General features: G+C 38.9%; 1 protein-coding gene across 1 annotated transcript; it reads left to right on the forward strand.

Annotated features, from left to right (window-relative positions):
* Window positions 1-655: 655 nt before the first annotated feature.
* npepps (aminopeptidase puromycin sensitive) lies at window positions 656-25,540 on the forward strand. Its single transcript, XM_074695627.1, has 23 exons — window positions 656-1,038; window positions 9,087-9,171; window positions 9,292-9,369; window positions 9,486-9,607; window positions 12,956-13,063; window positions 14,403-14,603; window positions 14,685-14,781; window positions 14,874-14,907; window positions 16,045-16,159; window positions 16,541-16,705; window positions 16,920-17,024; window positions 17,100-17,160; window positions 17,250-17,359; window positions 18,322-18,385; window positions 18,495-18,634; window positions 19,965-20,099; window positions 21,448-21,667; window positions 21,769-21,911; window positions 22,023-22,079; window positions 22,233-22,340; window positions 22,747-22,902; window positions 23,047-23,094; window positions 23,529-25,540. Exons 1-23 carry the CDS (start codon window positions 736-738, stop codon window positions 23,673-23,675), a joined length of 2,802 nt encoding a protein of 933 aa, XP_074551728.1. The 5' UTR covers window positions 656-735; the 3' UTR covers window positions 23,676-25,540.
* Window positions 25,541-26,355: the final 815 nt, after the last annotated feature.

The raw sequence follows: 26,355 nt of genomic DNA on the forward strand, positions 1-26,355 counted from the left end.
AAATTTACCGAAAATCTTATTTACATAAGAAATGCATTCAAAACTTTGAGCACTGATCATAAAGCACCGTTAAAGACGAACGTGCCAGCTGCGCTTTGACTGTGTTAACCCAGCCAACCCTGGCTGCCTGCTGTACCCTCGGACCATTCAGAGGCCGGGGCTGGTTACAGGCTTGATTGACTTCAACTAAACCTTTTCTTTAAATTTTGTTTCTGCTTGTCCGGTATGATCATATCAAACACAGATGTACACAAAAACTCTGTCAGAGATAAATGATAATGTATTCATGTTTGCTTGGTGTTTCCATGGACTCCCTGTTTCCATTTCGTTCTATCCCTCTCTGTAAATCCGACACTGTCGTTGGAAATGGCTATGGGTCTAGTTCAGCAAAAAGAAAAAAAAAAGCCTGTCTATTGGGAGAAATTCCCTTATCTCTGCAACTAAATAAATACTGAATGATTTTGTTTTATGTATATAGTACAACAAGAGTAAATAATTGTCTTTGTGCAGTATACATAAAAAATAAATGATAAATTGGTCAACCAATAAGGTGGGAAGTGAGAGTCAAAGAGGCCTTCAAGGCAAATAGTAAATGTGTTTGATAGCACGCGTTTGGCACGTACGCTGAAACGTGATGACGTATTGTGTCTGCAGGTCGACGCTGCTTAACTTGAGTTGTTTGGGCTGTCTACGAGGACAGAACTGTAGCTGGCAGTGCAGAGAGGGTTTCAGTTGATGTTGTTGCTCCTGGGCCGCAGGGTTCCGCTGTCATTCGCACACAGACTCACTACCTGCTGTCCACCCTCACTGTCGAGGCCCGTTCTGCTCAGCTCTGTATTAATAAAGCTTAGAGCGATAACCAGAGTCACACACAGCAGCGTCTTCGTTAGCGCAGCCGGCCAAAATACAGGAACCATGCCCGAAAGAAGGCCCTTCGTACGGTTACCAACTGACGTTTACCCCGTTAACTACGGCTTATGTCTGAAGCCCGACCTGATCGACTTCACTTTCGAGGGCAAGCTGGAGGCGGTGGTTGAGGTACGTGAACCCGAGTGTGTGTCTACATACATGGATGGATTTGTGTGTGCATGGCGGGGATCTTGTTATGTAATCTGACCAGCTAACGTTAACCAGGAGCTAGCCAATTTGATAATGGCGTTAGCTGTTGGCAGCGCTAGCTAGTGGTTGCTAACGTGCTAATGATTCCATAAACTAAGCAAAGGAGACTAATGAGTGGAGAAATCATGGGTGGGTATATCTGCTGGCAGCCACAAGGTAAAATGAGGGTAGCTCGCACAGCAGACTTGCACTCTCATGTTAGCTTAGCAAATGCTCATAGCGTAGACATTAGCATGCTAACAGAGCTTGGCAGTATGTTTTAAGAGCAGTTTGTTGTGTGCCAGCGACGTTAACCCTTTGTAAAAGCTATGCATTACCACCAGTCACAATCAGTTTATCGGATTTTAGTCAGGGTAGGTGTTGACCAGCCAAGTAATGGCTGGCTAACAGTCACTGGTGTTTGCTAAATCATGGCAACATGAAGTCGCCCCCTCCCACCCCCCGCCTTACTCACCCATTCAGCGCCACTAAGTTAGATGTTAAATATAAACACGTCCTGACCTTACAACGACACGTGGTGGATGAATCATAAAAAGGTGTGTTTAATTGCATCAGTTTCCTTAACATGGCTTAAACTTGTGGCTTGATTTTTAGTCAGTATTGTCAACACTATTATCTATCAATTATTAATGTTTGGCAAGGCAAGTTTATTTATACTGCACATTTCATCAACAAGGCTAATCGAAGTCCGCCAGACAAAAGAGTCGCTACAGATATCAATAAAAACAAGTTTTAGCCTTTAAGCCTTTGGATAAATAAATAAAATAAAGTCATAATGCTGCAAGATTAAAGTTGTAAGGTAGGAGATTAACTGTCAAATAAAGTCGCAATGTACAAGATTGAAGTTTCTAAAAAGTCACCATTCACCTTCCTTGGTTTTTCCACTCCTTTCTCACCTGCCAAATTATTCACATGTCACTTGTGCCAAACTATCAGTCTATTAAAATCAGGATTAAAATTTATCCGATTAAGACCTATGACATCAAACTTAATCTGCCATTTACTGTAAACAAAATATTAAATACATGATGTAAAATGGAGTAAACACACAAACAAATTTCTCAATGGCTCCAAAAATACTCCCGAGTGTGTTTGAATATTGTTTAATCACTGAAGTATAAGCCAATATAAAAAGACTTTTACATCTAGCTCTAACAATGCTATAAATATTAGGGCTGAATGCATAAAGGATTGACATATCTGTGCTGTTTTTACTAACTTCTTGAAGCCTTCATCACCCACTGTATTGTCTGGACACAAATGTATCCTGTTAAAATAAAATGTGATTGTATGATTAATTTCAATGTATTTCAGTTGGATGTTGAAATACAGGGGATAGGGTGTTGTTGTTTACAGTGCTGTCTGGGCTGGACAAGGAGTTTTCAATTTGTATTAAATTATTTGTGCTATCCAACAAATAATATATGCAAATGATCTTGTTGTCCTTGGCCCATGTGGTGTTTGTCTCCAGCAGTTCCTTGATGCATTTTCAGTATTGAGGTCACAATGTCACAGTTATCATGAGTAAGCATTAGTAGTTTTCATAACATTGCCAGTGGATAGCACGAAATGATCATTCTATTTACTGCTGAGTATGCTATTCATTGCAATTTTTTCAAACAAACATAACAGTCATTATGTTGTAACGCACTAAATGGAAAAGAAAACATAAACAAAAATTCTGCCTCTCCCTTTGATTAAAAAAGCATTTAGAAGCAACGTTATCACAAAATAGTTCAGTATTTTTAGATTGGTTATTTTTCTACATTTCTTTGTGACTTGAGTTAAGAAATTGAAAACACAGTAAAAGAACTGAGCAGCTGTCATTCAACTTAAACAGCGCAGCAGTTAACTTATATTTCATTAAGTAACTTGCCACTAATAACTCAGCTATTATGTATTACATTTACTTCAGTTTGTAGTGCTTATGTTCCAGACTTCTGACATCAACTTTGTCAACCATAGTGAAAGAGAAACCTTTTTACTTATTTTTTTCTGAGTTTACAATTGACAGCTGTAGAGCTTCTGCTGTTCCTAGAACAGGGTTTCTTTTTTCGTTTTCTTTAGTTCTTCTTTAGTACTTTTTTCTTTCTTTTTTTTCCCAAAAAGATCTTAAAATCAAATATACAGAATTAATTTCAAAACAGACTAAATAATCTCTGTCAGTCATATATGACGATTTCCTTTAATTTGGCAACAGTAAGTGCAGGTAAGGTACTATCTGCACCACACCAGAATTATGAAGAAGTCTGAATCCTGACCGAGTTGCTTTTATTAATGCTTTCAGAACGCTGCTTTAGTGACCTTAGATAGACTGGTGCAACAAAAACTGATTACTGCATTATAAGATACCTTCAAAACTGAAGAAATATTACCAGTGAGTATACATTTTTGTGTTGAAGCAACCCAGAAAATGAAAGTATCTTGAATTTATCAGAAAAAGGGTGTAGTGCTACACAGTACCAGCCCCCATGTAGTTTCTTTCAACCTGTTTGTTTTTGCTTGAATTGAACTCATTTCTTATTTCAGATCAGCTCTAGTTGATGTCCAGCTCTTTGGCTGAACTCTAAAGAATATACTCTGCTTTTGTGAGCTTAATTCAACCTCAGTAGGTCAGTAAATCATTTGGCATCTCTGTGTCTCCTTTTTAAGTCAGGGTAGATAGTAGTTACTGTATAACTATCACACATAAAAAGCATACCAGCCCACTTTGCATTTACCTCAGAGATACACTGTGTGCTTTCACTGACTATAAATCCACCTATTGTGCACAAAGAAAGGCCTTTAAGCTCAGTACCTCATTTTAAGTTCTCTTAAATACTCCTCTTTAAATACTCTTATCACACAGAGACCACATTATTACATACAATATACATCTCTTTCTATGATACAATATTTTTATGTATTAATTTATCTTTTAAAGTCTAGTCTTAAAAGAATATGTCTTGGGCTAAAATTACAATAAAATACACCATAAAAGCAAGGATGGGGATATGTATAATTTTACTAAAATATCCATATGCAGCAGACAGACACAGCACATGCAGGAACCAGCAATGAAAACTATAACTGGTTTTAAGCTGCTTCACAATCACTTAGACATCAAATAATCCTAACAAGTCCAAACTGATTAGATAACTCGAACCCATTAGACGTAAATTACTTGTGGAATACAAAGCAGACAGCTGTGTAAAGAATACAGTTATGTTTTTAAGGAAAGTCCAACAGTCTTAATTCATAGTTTGGCTATGTTATGTGGTGATAATTATTTTTTCAGAATGCTGCTTACGTGACCTTAGTCTGGTGCAACAAAACCAGTGATTTATTTAATATAAATCTGGTATATTAGCGTAAATGACAACCAAAAAATGTATTTTTTCCTCTGTCCATCTGTGGGATGGTTAAACAATGAAACCTTGGGCTATATTTTGAAATGAAAAAGCATGCATTCATTTTATATTTTAATAGAAGTACAGTAAGCTTTAGAGTAGTGTTGGCATCTGCACTTTGATGAGACAAAAACATTAAGGAGATTTTTAAAAAGTTGTAAAAAATTGATTAATTAAATCAAAAGACTTGGAGTTGATGGGTTATTTGATTGTGAATAATAGTTGTAAGAGATTCAAAAATCACTTATGCTGTTGTAATCTGTTGTAAAAGAATAATAAAAAAAATTATGTTCAGGTCTTTTATACGGTGTAAATATTCATCAGGTATGAATACTTGTTTAGAACTATGTTTTTACCTCTTTCCCTTACCTCCATTATTTTTTTATTTTTATTTTTTTTTTTAAATTAAACTCACATTTTTGCTTGTATTCTTTCAAGTGAAGTACAAATGGTGTACAAATATGGAATTCAAAAGTGCATGCTGAGAGCTCATAGTCTTTAGATACTTAAAAAAGGAACTGTTTATTGTTGTTGTTCTGTGATTTCATTGCAGTTGTGTTTCCTAAGAAAAGTAGGGTCCTTTTGTATATGCCCTGTGGCTTCATGACTCCTCCTGACACACCCTCCTTATTTCTTTTAAAATCAGATCTTATTCATCCCTTAGGGTGTGCAGATAAATAAATAATTGGCAATTAAATAGCCTGTTTTTTGAATGGCAGGTGCTAATTCTAATTTCTGACAGAAAAAAATATTGTTGTTATAAATGTACATCTATTTGTTATTGGTAGAGCAGGGTTACAGTGAAAAAAATGATATCACATTAAGCCTAAAGCAGGAACCGGGGATTATCTGCTCCACTCAGCTACCTGCATGTGCCTGCATTAAAACTAAAGCCCACTTCAGATGTAACAAAGAGGGCTTACTGGTATCCTGCAGCTGAACTTTTCAGTGAGTCCCTGGTTTTCACTGGAGGCAGAGATGACAGCAAAACTGAAGAAACTAGTTCTACACTGAAAAGTCATCCTGCTTCTTTGAAGTCACCTGAAGTGCGGCCTTGTGTAATTCCACAACCTTGCAGAAACAGAAATTGGTTACTTCCTCATACGAGTAAAAAGACATAAGTGCTTCTGTTCTCCTTGCATGGCAAGTGAAAAGGAACTTTTTATTAATCCTCTGTTAAAATACTATAGTTGCACAAAAAGGTCTGTTTTGTTATATGGCAATGTGAGTATTCTTAAGAAACACATTGCATAAGAAAAACTAAATATAAAGTAAAAAAAAATCTGTTCTTAAACTTTTTCATTCAGCTCAAGCAGCAATCATCTTTAGATTAGCTAGTGCCCATTTAGTGGTGGAAAGAACTAGCCTTTGGGACCCTTTTTTTATATCAGGAAGGACATGTTGCAAACTGGTATTGGTTAAACTTGAAGAACGTCAGACAGAAACTTTGAGTTAAAGCGAATAAGCGTTCTACTATGTATATCAAAGCTCTTATGTTTATCACAGTATTTAACTAATTGCAGATCTTGTACAATTCATACATCATAAAGGTTTGATGTAAAGATGAACATATATCTGGAGTGAAAGTCTCTTATTTAGTTGCTCTATGTACAGCATATAACCAAATCAAAGACATTGCAATGTCACTTTTTCTTGTTGTTGTGCAGCCCAAATGCTTATCTGAAATAACATCAGGATTTTTAAACTGCTGGCTTCAAAACACATTGTGGACTGCTAATTGGTAAATTTCTGTGTTAAAACGGTAGTGGTATAAAAGGTGAAGGCTTTATTCAGAAGGTACTGGAATTTTCCTAAAACTTTAATAACATTACCATGTCCTACACGTCTTAATCCAAGAATACTCCGGCTTTTATTTTTTTTAATTTTCAAGCAGAATGTGCTGTTTACACACACTCCATGCTCTATATCTGTGATGGTTGTTGTTTGAATGAGCTTCATTCAGTCAAGCAGTCAAACGATCTTCATTTATTTATACAGCCACAAATCATATGTACAAACCTTATCTCAAGACACTTTCCAAAAACATTAACAGGTCTAGACCTGTGTATGTTTGTAAAATTTTATTTGCAGAAACCCAACATCAAGACAAGATAAGGAGTCATATCTCATCTTGACCCACCAATATCACAGCACTTTCAGCATTTAGCAAGATACAACGGCAAAAAAAAAAAAAAAATTCAACAGGCAGAAACCTTGGGCAGAACCAGATTTATGTTAGACATCTGCCTCGACTGTGTTGGGTTGGGAAGTTTCTGCTCATCCAGGTCCCTACATCTTTTAGGCATGCTTCAAGTTTAGATAGGCAGCTGGTTTCTTCTGGCTTCATTGACAAGTAAAGCTGAGTATCATCTCAATAGAAGTGAAAGTTTATGGAGTGTTCCCTCATTAAAGAGCCAAGAAGAAGCATATACAAGATGTAAAGAATTGGTCTGAGCACTGAACCTTGAGAAACTCAATAATGCACCCTGGTGTGCAAAGAAGATTTATTGTTCACATGAACAAAGTGACACTGATCCGAATGATACAATATAAACCAAGCTAAAGCTCTTCCCGAAATACCGAGAAGACTTTCTAATCTCAGCAGGATTTGATGACCAATAGTGTCAGAAGTGGCACTATGATTGAGCGAGACGAGCACTGAGAGAAGACCACTGTCCGAAGCCAAAAGTAGATCGTTGGTTACTTTCAGCCGTGCAGTTTCAGTGCTATGTTGGGCTCTGGACCCAGACTGACAGATCTTAAAGAGACTGATGCTATGAACAAATTCACAGGGCTGTCTCAGGAAACTTTCTCCAATAGTTTAGAAATAAAAGAGAAGTTCGATATCGGTCTGTAGTTTACCAAAGAGCCTGAATCAATTGTAGGTTTTTTTAGAAGAGGCTTAGTTACAGCAACTTTTAAAAGTTGGGGCACGCAGCTTGTCACTGAAGACACATTGATCATCTTTAGTAGAAAAGATCAGACCAAGGGAAAGACTTCCTTCAGCAGCCAAGCTGTGATGGGATCCAAAAGAAAATTTATGGGTTTTATATTTTTTAGTCAGTTTAGATAATTATTGAAGGCCTAACATAGCTGTCATTTTTTTTGTCAATATCTACTGCTATCATTTATTATTTCTCCACTACCTGGATGCAAACTAGCATAGATTACAAATGTCCTCCCATAGCACAGTGTAGGGTGCCAGTATTTGGCTCTAGAAACCGGAGATAAAGTGGTTCAAGCTGTGTCTGGTTTAACAGACTTATAATCACTCGACTTCAGCAATGAGTAACCAGCACAGGCATGTGGATGTTCACCTTCATGAAAGCTGTTATTGGCCACACCCAGCAAACTGATTTCAGGGAGTTCGCCCACTAACTCTGTGATCCTGTGTAAAGCTGCGTCAATTTTTTTTTCTCTATTTCACTTGCTTTCTGAATGTTTTGTGACTTTAAAACTAGGTAGCCAGCCTGAATTTAAACTTTTCTTTAACCAACCTGGAAATTTTTCAGTTCTGAAAAACTCAAGTTTAAAAAGCTCTCTTTCTTATGTTGACATATTTGCCTCTATGTGTGTGAGGGCTGCTATCCCTTATAAATTAACTGAGAAATTATGGACTTAAATTTGACCAGTTGTCTTACTCATAATTGGGATTAAAAAAAATAAATGGGGAATTAACTGTTTTCACTTGTACAAATGTCTGCTTGACATGAACAAGTCAACCAACATTACCAGACATGGTTTCACCAACAACTTGAACACATGAAACTCGTGTTCTCATGCGGATGTCAAAATTAGAACAAAATCTTAAGCAAGAACATGAGAGTCAAAGTGAAACTGAATTTTGTTGGCTGTCTTTACACCCTCTGTTTTGAATATATTCAAAGCTTTGTTTCCTCTTGAAAATTGCATTTCTCCTTTTCAGCTGAGTCTTCCTGATAGTTTCAATGCTGTGTTTACTAAGAAGTGACTACAGTTCAGTTTAGTACCAACCTGCTCATATCTGTGGTTGTACCAACCCGAAAGAAGCAGTTTTCTGCCATTTGGTCAGCATAAGTTATAATTACTGCCTATGCGTCAGCCTTCAAGTGTCTCCAACAACAACAGCAGCAGCATCCAACATTCAGTGCCACAAACTGTGAATGTCATGATTACTGCCCTCTTTAAAAACTGCACAGCATCCAAGCATACCACTATGGTCAGCAGTCACATCCATTGTTTTCACATCACAAGTCAGAAGCCCCAGAGTCTGCCTTCCCCTCGCTTTGTTTACATTACTGTCTTTGTTTTTGCCGCTGATTTTGAAAACCTAACAGGTTCCTTATCTGCGAGCGGTCCTGCCCTTAAGCCTCTTTAGGTTTACCTGGCAGTAAGTCTGTTTAGGACTTTCTATCTGCTATCTTAAAATCAAAGAAAATGCAACCAATAAACTCTTTTTTCCCAAACTCAAAACTCAAGGCGAGGGGATAATTTGATGAAATGGTTTTACTTTTATTCAACGTAATGTTAGACAAACAGATTGGGATCAAAGTTCATGCACAAAGTATAAGTTACCCTGTTTTATGTCACTATTTACAGGTTACACAAGCCACAAATCAGATTGTGATGAACTGTGCTGACATCGACATCATCACAGCTTCTTTTGCACCACAAGGAGGAGATGGTAAGGGTCACAGCTTTTTCAACCTTTCCTCTGTTTTAATCACGCTGCTTCATCATTTAAGCTCTTCTTTTGGATTTAACTACGCCTTGCTCCATTCTTCCTCTCTCTTTCTCTTTGTAGAAATAAATGCGACAGGATTTAACTATCAAAACGAGGATGAAAAAGTCACGCTGTCATTTCCTAGCGCTCTACAGAAAGGTAAGAAAGGGCTCCCTTTGCTATGGATTTTTTTTCCATCATCACTGCTAGTGACGAGTAACAGATTTTCAGCCTCTGGTCGTGGCTGAATGAGCATTGCAACTCTCCTCCCCCAGGCTCCGGCACGTTGAAGATAGACTTCGTTGGGGAGTTGAACGACAAAATGAAGGGATTCTATAGAAGTAAATATACAACCTCTGCTGGAGAGATCCGCTACGCTGCTGTCACACAGTTTGAGGTGAGGGAACAGCCGCAGGGAGGCGGGATGTTTTCTTTTGGGAAAGTGGAGTGTGTTGCCTAACTCGCTGCTTGTTTTGCAACCCAGGAGAGTATGAAGGTCATGTGACACTTTGTGGTATGCCATAATTGTCCCTAAGATGAAGCAATATGTAAGATATGCTCCTATTTTTATTTGTTTTGAAAATGTGCCTGTGTGTTGAGGTGTTTCTGAGAAAGCTGAGCCTTAAACCAGGTCACAATAGTCTGGTATATATAGTGCGGTAGGGGGGAGGGGTCTGATTTGCTTTCACCTGCAGGTTAAACACCTGCTGTGTACACACAGGTTTTCCACAACAGTGTATGCACACTGGAAGGTATGCAGTTATGAAAGAGGATATCCAGTTAGGGCTGTTGTTAGGGCACACTCCTACTGACAGTATTATTTTCATATGGATACTGCTTTGTGATTCCCCGTCCAGAACTAATGCAGGCAAGAAATATACAGAAGCCTTAATGTCTATTTATAAATTCTGCAGAAAAACAAAGAATCTAGACTTTGACTCCATGAGAAGTATTCTGCTTTCCAGTTGGTATGTTCGTAGTCTAATTAGAGTTGACAAATCGGGAATTAGCAGACTTTTGTGCTAGCAGAGAAGAAGTCTTTTTAATAACAGGTAGAACTTAACCCACTGTGATGATGTCCAGCTCGCTTGGGCACTAATCTGATGAGAATTTACGTATCAATATTATTATTATTATTATAACCAGACACATTGTGTTGAGGGATGCACAATATTATCGGTACAATATCGGTATCGGCTGATAAAAGCTTAAAAACAAGTTTATCGGTATCGGCAGATATGAACATTTCTGCCGATAGTCACAGCCGATAAGGTGCTATTCAGTTAGGATTATTATTTTCCATCTGAAAAATAAGCTCCTTAAATAAAATGTAGCACTTCATTTATTTGCACAGCAGAGCTCTGTGTCTGTCACCAGGTTGTTACAGTAGCTCTCAAAAAAATCAAATGCAACTTGGTTATGTTTAAAAATGCATTGTACATTTAAAGTTCATGTGATCTAAAGAAATTATTTGTCTGTATTTCAATACTGAATATCTTGGGTTTGAAAAAAGAATACATTTCTTATTTATGGTAAAATCAAATGTTTTTTGTCTTGTTTTATGTGTGTTTCTTGAACAAACAAGACCGTCACAATAAGAGTAACATATAAATTCCAGTACAGGATAGACTTAGCTTTCTTTACAGTGAAAAAAACAAACAAACTTGTGATTATCAGTATCGGCCCAAAGGGGTTTCGATATATCGGCATATCGGATATTGGCAAAAATCCAATATCGTGTATCCCTAATTGTGTTGTATACGTCGCTTTGGACAAAAGCGTAGCTAAATGAAACTGTAGAACTGTAGATGCCTGTATGCAAAAGCATCCAACAACTTTTTCTAGATTAAACACTACATCTTGACATGCAGCTGTACTCGAGGCAAACAGATTCAATCAAATGCCCAAATAGCCGTCCATTTTTCCCAGCAGCAGATGGGTTAATATTGTGAAAGTTACCTGAACACAGGCAGAGAAGTAAGGTCAACAGCAGTGACTGGTCAGCACCTTTAGTCAGACAGCCTATAATGGGAGCTATTCCAGGCATCCAATTGGAAAAAATTGATCTGCACTCATTTTCCAAGGTGGTTTATTGGATAAAATTATCTGCTCCATGCAAGTGCCTCAAATGCCACAACTAAATTTGATGCTTTTAGTGTGCGAGCTCTGAAAAACATCTAACCTGGCGCTGATAAAAAAAAGTGCTGCCTGCTCCTGCAACGAGAGGAATCAGCCAGAGGCTGAACACAGAAACATGACAGACTCTGTGTCACTTTGACTTGTGGAAAATTACATAAAGTCTGAAGGTTTGCATTGATATTTTCAGACTTCTTGAGTAGGTGAACATGAAAGTTTGCTGAAATGTACCAAGTCTAAGCTGCTCCATATGTAAACACACAGGAGATGGAAAACTTCCCACTAAATATGCGAAAGATTTTTAAAAGAAGGAGTTGGTTGACTGTCTACACCTCTATGTGTTTTTAATTTAACAGAATTCCTATGTAGTGTAGCAACTGTTCGTTATTTTCATTCACCGATTCATTAATACTTGTCTCAGTATATCCATTCTTAAATTTGGTAACATATCAGAAGAGGGTGGAAAAAAGGTTGGGGGTTGGCTAACTTGATGAAGGCGACTATTTTTTGTAATTTACCAAATGCATGGGGCTTAGGATGCTGATAGTTCAACACGCAGGCATCATTCATTGTTAGGATTTGTGACAGTTTCAGTCTGTCTGATTCTTGTTTCTCATTTCGTGATGAGATTAAAGAATAATTAGTAACAAAGCAAAAATTAGCTTACCTTTAATGTTGGGGCATTTCTGTTCAAAAAAGTTATCTGTTAACTGTGACACTGATTTATCCATTTTCTTTAAAAAAAGGATGGATGGGACATCTCTGAGCTTGTAGGTAACAAAAGCGTTTGATTTATAAGAAATATTTGCAGACATGATTAATAAATGGAAACTTTAGCTCAGCTGTGTTTTGGATTCGGTGGTGACAAGATGTTACTACAGCAGTGGCGGGGCCTTTACATGAAAAGGAGACAGCAGCACATCAAAGACAGAGGGTTCCCTCAAAATCACATTGTTGATGTCGGCATCATAAAGAAGTGGCTCCTACCTCGGCCTCATCGTTAACATTTTTAGAGACGCTTGGCCAGACTTTAGGCCATTATTGTGGTTGAGCATGATCCTCTTCTCACAACTTGACATGTTGCATCACAAGTGACACAATGCTACTTTGACACAGGAGATCCTGTCAGAGATGTAAAGATTTCACATAATCCTTAAGATTCTGCTGTTAATAACCAAAGACAAAACCAAAATGCCTGTAATGATCTCAGTGGGTCTCAGACATTTGGAGCCAGTTTGGAGCCTAGCCACACTTCATACTTGGTATATTTCCTCCGGTTTCATGCTTTTTTTTGTCCCATGTCAGTTGTTTCAGGGGTTTGATTGGCAGTTTATTAAGTAGTTTGAATTATTTCTGTCAACACTTCAGCTCTATTCTCAATCTCAAGTCTTATTGTTCTGACCCTGTCCTTTCTCCTTTTCTGTATTATGATGTCTGATATGTAAACAAATGCTTTTTACACTCTTCCTTACCTGTGTATATGCTGAGATTTCATAGTACCCTACTGATAAAATGAATTTTACTTACAGTGAAGTGTAACAACAACAGGCTCTGATCTACAAGACCTGAAAACAAGTCTTAACACCCATCTCTCTCATCCTCCCTCCAGGCCACGGATGCTCGCAGAGCTTTCCCCTGTTGGGACGAGCCTGCTATTAAGGCCACCTTTGACATCTCTCTGATAGTTCCAAAGGACCGGGTAGCCTTGTCAAATATGGTACGTGTCAAATGTTTGCCTTCAGAGAGACGCCAGACCCCAGACTGCCTGAGTCACTTTGCTGCTGAGTTTCTTTCATGTGTGTCTGTGTTAATGTTTGTGTGTGTGTGTGTGTGTGTGTGTGTGTGTGTGTGTGTGTGTGTGTGTGTGTGTGTGTGTGTGTGTGTGTGTGTGTGTGTGTGTGTGTGTGTGTGTGTTTTCCCTCCTCTCTTTTCTCCTAGAAGCTTATGTAACACAGGGCAGACAGTCACTGCTCATTCTTCTTCTGGCTTGTTTTATGTATAAGTGCATGTGAAATGTAACTACTATACAAGTCAAATGAGGTCACTTTCCATATAAAAAAATCTCTTTTTGTATTAGTCAGACTGTCCCCTGCCCATTTGATTCCAGCTGAAGGCGTTTGCAGCTAAATTACATCAGAAAACATCATCTGGCATAGATTATATTCCCTAACAACTCTCCTTGAGGCTAACAGGGTTCATAGAGAGGTCGATGATGAGGCAGAACGTGGGCCCGTTTGTGAATGCAGTCTGTTTTTTTCATGCTGTGTATTTGGGTTTTTGTAGTGTCCTCTCCTGTTGTGTTGAATCCAAATCAATTTTCAGCTAGAATGGAAAGCAAAATTGAATTAAGGAATAAAAAGAAATACCCTCAGAATATCATGCAGGAAACCCCTCGATAATGTTTATAAAATGATATAAATGATTATAGACAGACGGCAGACCTTCCAGCACCGGAATCTGATTAGGTCACACATCGATGTGAGTCCAGCTCTTGACCTTTTGTATTCACATACCTGCTGAAATTTATTTTCCCAGCAAGTAAAGTGTGACCTTTAAAGCCCACTGCAACACAAGACTGCATTTGGTAGAGCTGTGAAGCAGGAGGGTTTGAACACCAGCACAGATGGTGAAAGATATCCACTAATGCTGGGATAAGTGCCAAACAGACTGCCATAAATGTCAGCATAGATACTTAAAAGATAAGTCTGTTGTGCTCTGATCTTTCAGCAAACCAAACAAAACACTGAAACCTTCCTGCCAAGATATGTATATTATTGTACGTTAAAGCCATCAATACAGGTCCCAAATGATGTTTTAATATTCCTTTAAAAGAACATACAAGTTTAAACCATGAACTGTATATAGAATATAGGTATATTTGTATGTATGCATGAAGTCTAGTAATTCTGTGTTTTAAACCTTTGAATTTCTATTTTAGTGCATTGTGTCAACTAGAGGGCAAACCAATACCAGTAAAACCACTTATCACTTCTTGTTTTGTATGTATGGATCAGAGCTTACTGTAAATTGATAAATATAAATTCTCTTCACTCCAGAATGTCATTGATCGAAAGCCATATCCAGAGGACGAGAACCTTGTGGAAGTGAAGTTTGCCACCACACCCATCATGTCCACATACCTTGTAGCTTTTGTCATTGGTGAATATGATTTTGTGGAGAGCCAATCATCAGATGGTATAACGGTACGCGTCTACACACCTGTGGGGAAGGCAGAACAAGGGAAATTTGCACTGGAGGTAAGAACGTTGTGCTGAATTTGGATTAATCACAAAACTTCATACTGACTAAAATGTCTTTTTACATTTCTATTCACACAGGTTGCGACTAAGACCTTACCTTTTTACAAAGACTACTTCAGTGTTCCTTATCCATTGCCTAAAATTGATCTCATAGCTATTGCTGATTTTGCTGCTGGTGAGTTGCTGTCAGTCACTCTGCATCCACCAATATGAAACTTTTGAATAGAAAAATGTGAAAACTTAAAGCATTTTCTTCATCTGTTTCAGGTGCCATGGAAAACTGGGGCCTTGTTACCTACAGGTGAGCTTGGTTGTGATGTGAACAGCAGATTTAAGACATGCAAAACCTCATCATTCTCTATTCATATATTGTGTGTAAACTGCATTGTCACGCTGGCTGTCTTGTGCAAATGTAGCTGAGTTCGATTTGAATTTTGAGCTTACACCCTGCGGTCCCAGTAAAAGCACAAGTTACACCTTAAATCATACATTAAGCTTATAGTATTACTTTGTGTAAAGCTCTGCATAAAAACACCTGCTTCCTGGTGTAGACTTAAAAATTATGTAATCCAGCTCTGTACATGCTCCTATTTTATCAACTGTTGATGCACCAATCGTTCATTTATTAACCAAACAAATTTATTAATCGTGGAACATAACTGACAGGTTATTCATTAATTAAAATAACCATTTTAATTGCAGCACTAGAGTACTCTGAAATTACACTCTGTAACTTAAAATGGGTTCAAAGTCAATATGACGAACAGTTTATCACAGTTTTTAAAGAATGATCATGTAATACTGGCATTTAACCAATATAGTTATTATCCTCTGTACAGAAAAAAAGTCCAAATTTCAAATGGCTTTATACCTTTTTCATATCAGGATTATTAAATTAACTGAATGATACAGTGAAACATGCTGGGTACAAACATCCCAACTGATAGCAGTTTTTCAGTGCCAGTGCCAGTAGTCAGAGAGCAGGTTGGCCAATGGCTGTTGTGTAATGTAGGATGATGTTAAATTTTAATTAGATTTTTTTCAAGTTATATTTTTGAGGATTTGCTTCTGTTAATGATAGGAAACAGGATGCATGAGGAGTGTAGTGTGGAGGTAGATGTAGAAAAGGGTTGTGATTGGTAGAACTTCAGACAATGTGCGTGGGGCAAACGTTTCAATGACTAGGCCAAATGGCACCCCGGCAGGTTTAAACTTTTTGTTTGTTTTCTGGTTAGCAAAACGAGTGTCCACCTGTCAGCTGTTTGGACAATGTGATCAGCAGTAGGCTTGATTCACTGACCATAACCAATCACAGGGTGTCATGTAGCTTCTGTCAACAAACACCAGAGCAGTGATGTTGCATCTCGATGTTTGGAAGGATGAGAGCCTCTGCTGACAGCAAGACCATACACATGAACTTTTCTTTTTCTTTTTCCAGGGAGACAGCTCTGCTCATCGACCCCAAGAACTCCTGCTCATCCTCCAGGCAGTGGGTGGCACTGGTGGTCGGACACGAACTCGCCCACCAGTGGTTTGGGAACTTGGTCACCATGGTAACCTTCCATAATTCTCTATCAATAATTTCAGCTAGAGACAGCCTCTCAGCCTTACACACTTTAAAGTTGTACTTTTTATTTTTTTTGGAAGCTAATATTAAAGAATAAAACAAGACCTTTAATATCTATAATTATGTTTTTGGGCTGTGCATAGGCCAAATGTTAAGTTTATTTTGGGAGGAAATCTTCAGCTGATAAGTCAGTAATGCAGCTACTCAGTCCCTGAATCTTTGAAACACTCGTTTGGTGTCAGACATCTGTAATTTTCTTTCACAGATCAAAACCCTTTATTGTTTTAGTTTTCCATTTATACCGCAGAAAACACCTGGAATACACATCATACATGAAATCTTAGTTTGTGTGTTTGTGTCCATGCAGGAATGGTGGACTCATCTGTGGCTAAATGAGGGCTTTGCATCCTGGATTGAATATCTGTGTGTGGACCACTGCTTCCCAGAGTATGACATCTGGACCCAGTTTGTCTCTGCAGACTACACCAGAGCTCTGGACCTAGATGCACTGGACAGCAGCCATCCCATCGAGGTGAGCTGTGAAGGAGCTGAAATCTGTGAGACTGAAAGCTGCCGTTGCATGTTTTTTTTGTTTTTGAAGAAAGTGTCATGATCTTAGAAACCAGAAATGTAAAATGATCTCTCTGGCACGAAACATGCTTTCATCCTTGAGGTGAAGCAGGACTTTGATGTAATGATGGTTGGGAAAAAAAACACCTTTACCTCTGTTGTTGTTTTGTGCTAAGGTGAACGTGGGCCATCCATCAGAGGTCGATGAAATCTTCGACGCTATCTCCTACAGCAAAGGAGCATCTGTGATCCGCATGTTGCACAACTACATTGGAGATGAGGTCGGTTATCTCATCTGTTCAACTTCCTCGCAGCATCCTCTTCTTTAAGATTCAATTCTGACTCTTTCCTTGCAGGATTTCAGGAAAGGAATGAACGCATATCTTTTGAAGTTCCAACATAAAAATGCTTCAACAGGTACGAACATGCTGGAGATGTTTTTATAGCAGTTGTGTTAATTGGTTTCACGGTTTCTCAATCTCCTGACTCTCGCCTGTGTTCAACAGAGGACCTGTGGGACTGTCTGGAACAGGCCAGTGGAAAACCTATTGCTGCAGTGATGGGTTCATGGACCAAGCAGATGGGTTTTCCCATTATAGTGGTGGACCAGGAACAGGTCAGCTTCACCTTTAGTAGAATCAGCGTGAATGAAGAACATGAGACTTTACATCAACTTTATCTCAAAAATTAACCACACACAACAAGCCTAAAGGCCTAGAATTGAAAACAACTTGACTTCTTCTACAGACAAAGTCAATTTACAAGACTCGATATTCTTCAGTTACATTTTTTATAACTCTATCCTCAGCCTGATTGCAGTAACAAGATGTGCACGTCATCTAAACTGTCTTTGCCGTGATTGATCATACACACAGCAAGTTATTTAGATGGACATCAAAGCCTTATCCCAATTTTTGACTTTGTCTTTTTAACACCAGAAAGTAGCAGCACACGACACATTGTGTCTAGATTTCAGGTTTATCTTTGACTGTAATTGAACATTTGAGATAAGAAACTAAAAGTGAGTGACAAAACCGATTGAAAACACACAAAAATTAAAAACTAAATTAAACCAACAATTCTGCACTGAAAATACTAAAACTAAACTTGAAATTGAAAAAGCTCCTTTGTTCCCTCCAGTAAAATCATTAGTGGAGTCTGATTGCTTTAAAAAGACTAAAGTAAAATCTGTTTCTCATGAAGTTAATCTTCCTCTGTAACATAAAGGTCTATCTTTTTAGGGATCTTTTCTATAATGTTGTCAGACCCTAAAATAAGATCATGAGCCTGTCAAGGGTGAAAAAAGATCTTTAAGTGAGTTTAATTTGAATCACTTAGTAGACATTTAAACCCTCTTTTAAGTGTTTTTTTTTTTCATTTTGAATAAATCTGTTGAAACAGTCCAGCCTTTTAGAATACAACAGAGCAAAAATACAATACAGTCTCCTTTTACCATCTATGAAGAGAGACTACACAAATAAAAAGAGAAACAGCAGATTCAGAAGTTTTTATCTTGTAACTAGTTCCTATTTTGTAATCCTACTTTCTTTTATGTTCTCATTTGAAATGTATTTATAGCAAGGTGACGACCGAATACTCAAGTTATCTCAGAAGAAGTTCTGTGCCAGTGGACCACATAATGGTGAGGATTTACCAGATTACACTTAAACTTTTACCAGAATCCACCCCATTGTTTCACGGTCACTTTGGCATGCCAGCTTCTGATCAGGTCTTTGACGCCTGTTATTCAGGTGAGGACTGCCCCAGCTGGATGGTTCCCATTAGCATTTGTACCAGCGAGGACCCCACGTGCACCAAGCTTAAGGTTCTGCTGGACAGACCGGAGACGACCATCACCCTCAGTGGCGTCAGTCCCGACCAGTGGGTCAAGGTAAGGTTGAGTCAGTATGATGATATAGGATGAGCTGATTCATCAATTTACCTCTTGATAATTTGAATATTGTGAAAATAACAGAATGAAAATACAAATAACTGAAATAAAAATCTCTCAGAAGGTGCAAACCAAATGGACAGATATTAGCTTAGTGGTCATTTGATGGTGAAGTGACACTTAAAGGATTATTATAATAAAAGTCATAGATGACTGTAGAAGTGGCCATGTATAGGTAGCAGGTGGTCATACAAATATGAATACTGGTAAGGTGAGCAGGACCCAGACACTTCACCCCCTGTAGAGAAACTAACACTGTGTTATGTCAAGGTAGAGCTGATAAATGCTGCAGTTTATTATGAGAAGGATGAACAACAGTGATTCTGGAAATGTTGTGTAGAAAATACAATACTGCCCAGTAGAACAGTCACAGGGCTTGAAGTCCACACCGTTTCAACATGTAGATATAGTTTAAAGAATGTGTTTAGACTTCTGTAGTAAAATAAGGCTGTGCAGAAAGGCTACAGCGCTACAGTGTTATTTCTGTTCAGACGTATAAACCAGGCTTTACCCTGACTTGATAAGCCATAAGGAAAGTGCCTCAGTCAGCCCTGTTTTCATGCTGTGTGAAAGACAGTTCAAGTACAGGTTTCAAGTTCACAGGCTGGAGTTTCTGGTTTTTAGTCAAGAAGAAAGGAAGTAGAAGATGTGGTCATAACAGTCGCACCCACAACTCCTCCATCAACCACACACAGTTCACTCTGACTAAATTGAAGACAGTTTCTTAGTCCTAGGTTTTTACATTTTCCCTCTGGCATGTGGGAGGGTACCTCTGTCATCACGTGCCGATGTGTGATAGCTTGTTCAGTCTTTATGGGTGTGAGTTGTAAATTAGAACAGCTGTCTATGTTACTTGAATGAGGAGTCATCAGGAAGAAATTTGTGTGAACAAGGAAGTGAAAATGAATGAGGCTTGAAACAGCTGATACTAACCTCTAAATAGTTCCTTTAACTCTGTTAGAGTTGGCCTGTTTGATGTTACTGGCACAGCCTAAAACACAAACTAAAATGTTCAGCCAAATATAAAGAGCGTGATCCTCTTTCAGTGTTAGTTCAAAGTCAGAATTATCAGTGTTGGCTTAGTTTAGGGAAATGTTCCCACAGTGACGAGTCCATTGTTGACTGAACCCTCCAGCTTTAATGTGATGATATCATAATCCTCCTCCCTCTAAACCATGCTGTATAAAAGTACTCAGTCTGAGGGTAAAAGGTTGAAACTACATCATTTCCCCTCCACAGTCTGACCCAGTTGTGTCCCTGCTGTTCACAGATCAACCCCGGCACCGTGGGCTTCTATCGTATTCAGTACAGCTCGCCCATGCTGGAGAGTCTGCTGCCTGGCGTCAGAGACCTCAGTCTGCAGCCTGTGGACCGACTCGGCCTCCAGAACGACCTCTTTTCCCTGGTAAAACTCTCTCTTTCACATAAATGAAGTAGCACACATAAACACTGGCCAGGAACTACAGCTGCAAATCAGCTGGAAAGGCTAAAGCTGCCTCTGTTACTGTATAGTGAATTAAAGGGGACTGTCCACGAAACAATAAACAAATTGACATCAGATTGTTTTCAAAATGGGAACATGTGAATGAACACAAGGGGCAGAGGAGAAAATGACATGAGGACTGAATTTAAAAAATGAGAAATGAAATATTTAATCTAAGTCTTCATAAAAATAAAGATGTCCTGATGCCCTCACACAGGAACAGAAGTGATTTGTTGTCATACATTGTCAACAATGTCTCCTCTCCTCTTCTCTGCCTTCGGGAATATTTGAGCTGAAAAACAAAGTGCAGTCTCGAAATGTTTTCGCTGAAGGGTTTATACCACAGGCTGTAAATAAGTGCAAACTACCACAGTGAGATCACACAATGTTTGCGACAGATTCAGAGTTTTTAGAGTTACATGGAAATTGATCCCTGACACTTGTAATGAAAGGTAAAAGTCTAGTAGGCTAGGAGAATAATGTCATTTGAGAAAGAAGAAAAGAAAGAAGGAAAAATGTCAAAATATTTCAAGGCTGTCCCTCTTCAGAAAGCACAGTGGATGTGAATAGCTACTTTTTTACTTTGTCTCAGCACATCACAATTTTTTCTCAGAAAATGAATTGCTCCTTTAATAAAATGAGTGAACTCTTTCATGACTCAATTTTCAACTGTTTGTCATCAGACAGAAAGTCTTTGAGTATAATCAACACAATGTTACCATTTTATTTATTATTTATTTAATGCGAAAACCATAATTTTGCACCTGTTTTTCAATTGACTACTTTATTTTTAGAATAGTACTACATTCCTCTTTCCAATTAATTTTTTAACAATGCAACTTTTTTTATTTAAACATCTTAAATTCAGTTTTTAAAGTGTCATTTCATTGTTGACTCACACCAGAGTCAGCTGTTAGTGACAATCGGAGGAACTTCAGAGTTTGTGGTTTATTGCAGATCAGCTATCAAGTTGCAAAAAGTTTATGTCAGGTCTCTTATTTCTTCGCTCAAACTTTTTGTCACCCTGAAGTCTGTCTAACCCCGATAACTCAGACACGTTTATTCCCCAAAGATAAGAAAGAAATTACCAAAGGAGTTCTTTGACTTGTAAAATATTCAGACAGTTGTCTAAACCACCAAAATAATTCCCATTGTTAATTTTTTTTGTGCTGCTTTTTTTTCTATTATCGCTTAGTTAAGGCTTGTGAGAGATGGTGCTGCAGGTTACAGCTTAATGTATCCTTTGTGTTCAATCTGATTCTTGCTTCAGTCTCGTGCCGGGATGATCAGCACAGTGGAGGTGCTGAAGCTGATGGAGGCTTTTGTCAATGAGCCAAACTACACGGTGTGGAGCGACCTCAGCTGCAACCTGGGAGTGCTGTCCTCACTGTTGTCTCACACTGACTTCCACGAAGAGATCCAGGAGTTTATCAGAGACCTCTTTACCCCCATCGGCCTGGAGCTCGGCTGGGACAGCAAACCAGGGGAAGGTGAGGAGCTGGACTCAGACCCTGTTATTCAGAGTTCTTGTGATCACAGTTCTGCAGCTTGAAAAAGATGGTAACATGAGTGTAACACTCCTGTCAACCAGGTCACCTGGATGCCCTGCTCAGAGGTTTGGTTCTGGGGAAGTTGGGGAAGGCAGGCCACAAACCCACCCTGGAGGAGGCCAGGCGGAGATTCCGGGATCATGTGGACGGCAAACAGATCCTGCCTGCAGACCTCAGGAGCCCGGTGAGCAAACATGATACTCAGACCATAGTCATTAGCGTTTTGGAGACACAATCTAGATTATATTCCTTTACAGCATGTAGGAAAAGTTAAGTTTGAGTTATCATCTTTCAGGTGTATCTAACAGTGCTGAAGCATGGAGACAGTGCCACATTGGACACGATGCTGAAGGTAAGAATACAACTTTCATGTTTCAGAAAGATCTTCAGGGTCAATAACATCTTATTTTTTATATATATATATATAAAGTTACTTTTCTGTCTTTTCTCAGACAAACTGTCTCTATGTTTGTTGAAATATTTGTTTTCTGTTCCCCTTTTTCAGCTTCACAAACAGGCCGACATGCAGGAGGAGAAAAACCGCATTGAGCGAGTGTTGGGTGCCATCTCAGCCCCTGACCTCATCCAGAAAGTCCTTACCTTTGCCCTCTCGGTACATAAAACCTGGCTCACTCAGTGTTAGAGTTTTTGTCTCTAAAACAACGTGTGTTTTCATTTTTAACCAGAATACTTAAAATAACATGTTCTGCAGGAATTTCAGGGCAAGTGCCATTATTACGCTCAGCTCTCTACAGAGGGTACAGCTCTGCAGCTGCCACCCCTTACACAGATTACATACCTAGTTATTTGTCATATGACCATTGAATAGGTCTTAAACTGCATCCATAAGGGTTTTTAAAGGTCTTCAAAAGTCTTGAATTTGACATTTTAAAACTCATAGAAAGGCTGCTTGGCTCACATCAGCCTCCTGCTGCCAGGAGAAGCTTTCTGTGACAGGGTAATGTTGGTATGACGCCCCAGCTGAACTCAAGCTAAGTCTCAGCTTCTCAACCCAACAGGAAGAAGTCCGTCCCCAGGACACGGTGTCAGTGATCGGAGGCGTAGCAGGAAGCAGTAAACAAGGCAGGAAAGCCGCCTGGAAGTTCGTCAAAGATAACTGGGAGGAGCTTTACAACCGTTACCAGGGCGGCTTCCTCATATCACGGCTCATCAAGGTAACCTGCTCGTAATCTTTGCTCCATATTGAAGGCTGAATACTTTGACTGCTTAGTGATCAGATTGATTTTCATAGCCGTTCTCAGTGTGTGTGTTTGTGTGTGTGTTTCTGTTTGTTTATTCATGTCTTTTGTTCTCCACAGCTCACAGTTGATGGATTTGCTATTGATAAGATGGCCGCTGAAGTGAAGGTGAGACCCTTGACAGAAGTCATTATGGCTCACAATTTACGGTTCACCAGAACTCCTAGTTGTAGATTTCTGTTTTTCATTAATATTTAGTGATAATATTTATAGAAACTGAATGAAATTATCTCTGATGCACATGATCTCCTCCTTTTTTCTTTTTTCATTTGGACATTCAGAGTTTTTAGTCACATTACCAGCACAGGAGTCTGGGAGGCGAAAAAAGCGTAATAAAATGACAGCCTCCAATTTTTTTTAACCACTGTTAAGCACTTAGCAGCAGACACCAGGAATTTTCCCATGTGTAACATGTAACAGTAAAAAAGCCTTTCTTAATCAGTAGGAGGGCAGTGCCATGAATGTGTGGCTTCATTAAAGTAGTTTTGAGTTTTGCCTCCTTCCTCAGTCAACACTCTCTTTCTCTCTCTGTACCTGGACAGAGTTTCTTTGAGAGTCACCCAGCGCCGGCAGCCGAGCGTACGGTGCAGCAGTGCTGTGAAAACATCCTCCTCAACGCCGGCTGGCTGAAGCGCGACGCTGACGACATCCATCAATATCTACTGCAGCGCAAAGCTCCCTCCGTCTGAGCTGCCGCCATCCCCCCTCCCCCTGCCTTCTCCTGCCCTACCCTGTCCCTCCAGTTGCGGACCTCCCAACATCACAGCTGCCCCCACCTTCCCCCATCCCAACCCTCAGTGCGGAGCAGAGCGTACTTTACAGCAGGCTTCATTTCTCAAAGAAACTGTAAGAAACAAGTTGGCAAAGCCAAGAATTTAACCAAGTGTTGGAAACACAGAGACTCTTTCTACATTAACAAAGCAGATCCATTTTAGTCAGACCAGGAATGTAGTTTTAGCCCCATTCTGCCCTCAGCTTATGTTACCACACCCATGCTCAGTGAAGTCAAAGAAGCATCTCAGCCATTGCTAACTTCCTGTTAGCATCTCCCTGCCCTGTATGCACTCCCTCATTGTCTCTGCAGCATAACTGAAAAAACTGTGAATCTCCTCCACCCACCTCCCCCTTTTTTTCCTGCTGCCCAAATTTTAAAGCATGAAGTGTGATTTTCTGCATTTGCTGCTTTGTTTACTTCTGTTTGTTTTCTGTACAAACAATTTGTTATTTTACATCCCCTCACCACTCTCACTAAACGTTCACACCTTCAGTCCTCTCTTTCTGGTGTTTTGACTGGGTGAAAGTAGAAGGCGTGTGGGCAGAATGGAGTTAAAAACAGTAGAGTGTGTGTGTTGTAGTTTCCAACAGCACTGATTCTCCATTTGCTGATAAACGGTTAGGACAAGGCGAGCAGCGCTAGCATGGTACTACAGTGTAAACCATAAATGCAAGGTTTCTTTTGCAGACAATGTTCCTTTAAAAAAATTCAAAAGAAAAGTTCATGGTTACCCTTTTCCACCCCTCCATAAAACCCCTCGAACTCTGACCAGTCAGAGTTTGTAAAGTTTAAATCGACAGATTAAAACTCGTTTCTTTCCCTCCAACCCTCACTGAAGTGACAATATCAGCGTGTTTTATAAGACAAAAGATGCAGTGATTTATTTAAATGTTGAGATAATCTTATATTCTAAGAGAAAAAAAAAACATCACAACACTACTTTTTTGGGGCCTTTTATTCTGAAGTTACATCAGGAAACGCCTTTCGATTAGGGTGGAGGCCCGGTCCGGACTTTTTGTGGATGTGACAGATCGACGTGACTCCGCTGTCAAACCTCGGAAGCCTTAAATTGGTCGACTGGTTTGCAGTTAATATTTAAACACTGAAGTGGTGATAGTTGGTGACTTCCACATTACGTCAAATGTATCTAATGTGACAGAATATGCAGACTTGTTGAACGAGTATATCTACTATAGAATTTACAATTTGATGTGGTTTTTGAAAACATACCGACCAATCATCAACCTGTTGTCTCTTGAGACTCCTCCCCCTTCCTGGAACATTTGTTGTTGGGTTTTTTTGTTTGTTTGTTTGTTTTCTTTTGTTTTCTTTTATTTTCTTTTTTGTTTAAACTACAGTTGGTGTTAATTAAAGTGATAAAGGATTATAAAAAACAAAGATGTGAAATTAGTACCAATTGATTTTAATGAGTGAGGTGTGAGTGTGCATGCCTGGAAACAGATTTGTAATTTATTTTGTATTATCTCACAGGCCAGGAGATGATCATACTGGATTACAAACAGTTAAAGCAGCACTGAAACTGATGAATAACGTGTGTAAATATATAAAACAGCTGAGTCACACCTGATGAGAATAAAACATGGTGACAGATTGACTTAGAAGATTGCAGAGAGAAATTTTAAATGTCTACATGTTTTTGCTTTCATGAAGTGTCTGTAGAAAACCTTCAGGCAGCGTTTGGCTGCTTGATTTTTGTGTCGACCGTGCAGAGACATTAAATGTTCTTGTCTTTTTCTAATGAAGCTGAATTTAGTTCAACCTGTGGGATGTTTTTGTGCTTCTGATTTAAAGATCTGTCATGAAGGACAGCTGACAGTAATCCCAAGGCGAACGCAAATATGCAGTCCAAATAAAGTAACACTTGATGATACAAAATCAGTCATAAGACATATTTTACACATCTGACACAATGTCTCGATAGAATCTTTTCTACATTGCTTTAGATATAGTTTATCTGTGTGTTTTTTCTATAGTCTATAGTTTAATCCAAATAACAATTATCTAGATTTTTTAATCTATGTTTTTTCTTTGATCCAGCATTAGGCAATCCAGCTCACTTTTGGCCTGGTTTCCAAAAAAACATGGATTTTTTTTTTTAACCTGATTCAGATACGGCAGATCATCAAAGTCCTGCAAAAATGATAATCTTCTGTGCACAAGACGACTTGTTGGGAAGAGGTTGTGTTCCCTTTCTCTCGCTTGGTGTATTGAACCAGGAACCAACATTCACTTTTAGATTCACCATGTTGTTCATTTTGATAACAGAAGCTTGAGGTGTCTCACAGCTTTCTCTGCAGTTGTAAAGGTAATACAGAAAATAATACAGAAAATATTTTAACTGCAGTTACTTCACAGCAAATCCATATCATCTCGAAAAGTGTTAGATGTTAAATTCAGAAGTGCTCTAAAAATACACCACATGAAGTAACAGCCCTTCCACTGAGAAAAAAGGTGACTTAGTTTAGCCTATTAATAACAAAGAGTATTCCATATCAACGCACAACATGGGGCGCATCTGTAACTATGCTGAGCAGATTACCCCTGTATTACACACACACACACACAAAAAAAAA

This window comes from Halichoeres trimaculatus, unplaced genomic scaffold (genome assembly GCF_033239565.1).
Source record: "Halichoeres trimaculatus isolate MK-OKI-2021-1 unplaced genomic scaffold, fHalTri1.1 fHalTri1_scaffold_2, whole genome shotgun sequence".
In the NCBI taxonomy this organism is placed as follows: domain Eukaryota; kingdom Metazoa; phylum Chordata; class Actinopteri; order Labriformes; family Labridae; genus Halichoeres; species Halichoeres trimaculatus.

Bases quoted from the DNA above. Each gene is read 5' to 3' on its own strand.
- npepps (XM_074695627.1), top strand. From the start codon at position 736: ATGTTGTTGCTCCTGGGCCGCAGGGTTCCGCTGTCATTCGCACACAGA. The intron at 1,039-9,086 runs GTACGTGAACCC...CACTATTTACAG, and splicing joins AGCTGGAGGCGGTGGTTGAG to GTTACACAAGCCACAAATCA. The intron at 18,386-18,494 runs GTGAGGATTTAC...CCTGTTATTCAG, and splicing joins TGCCAGTGGACCACATAATG to GTGAGGACTGCCCCAGCTGG.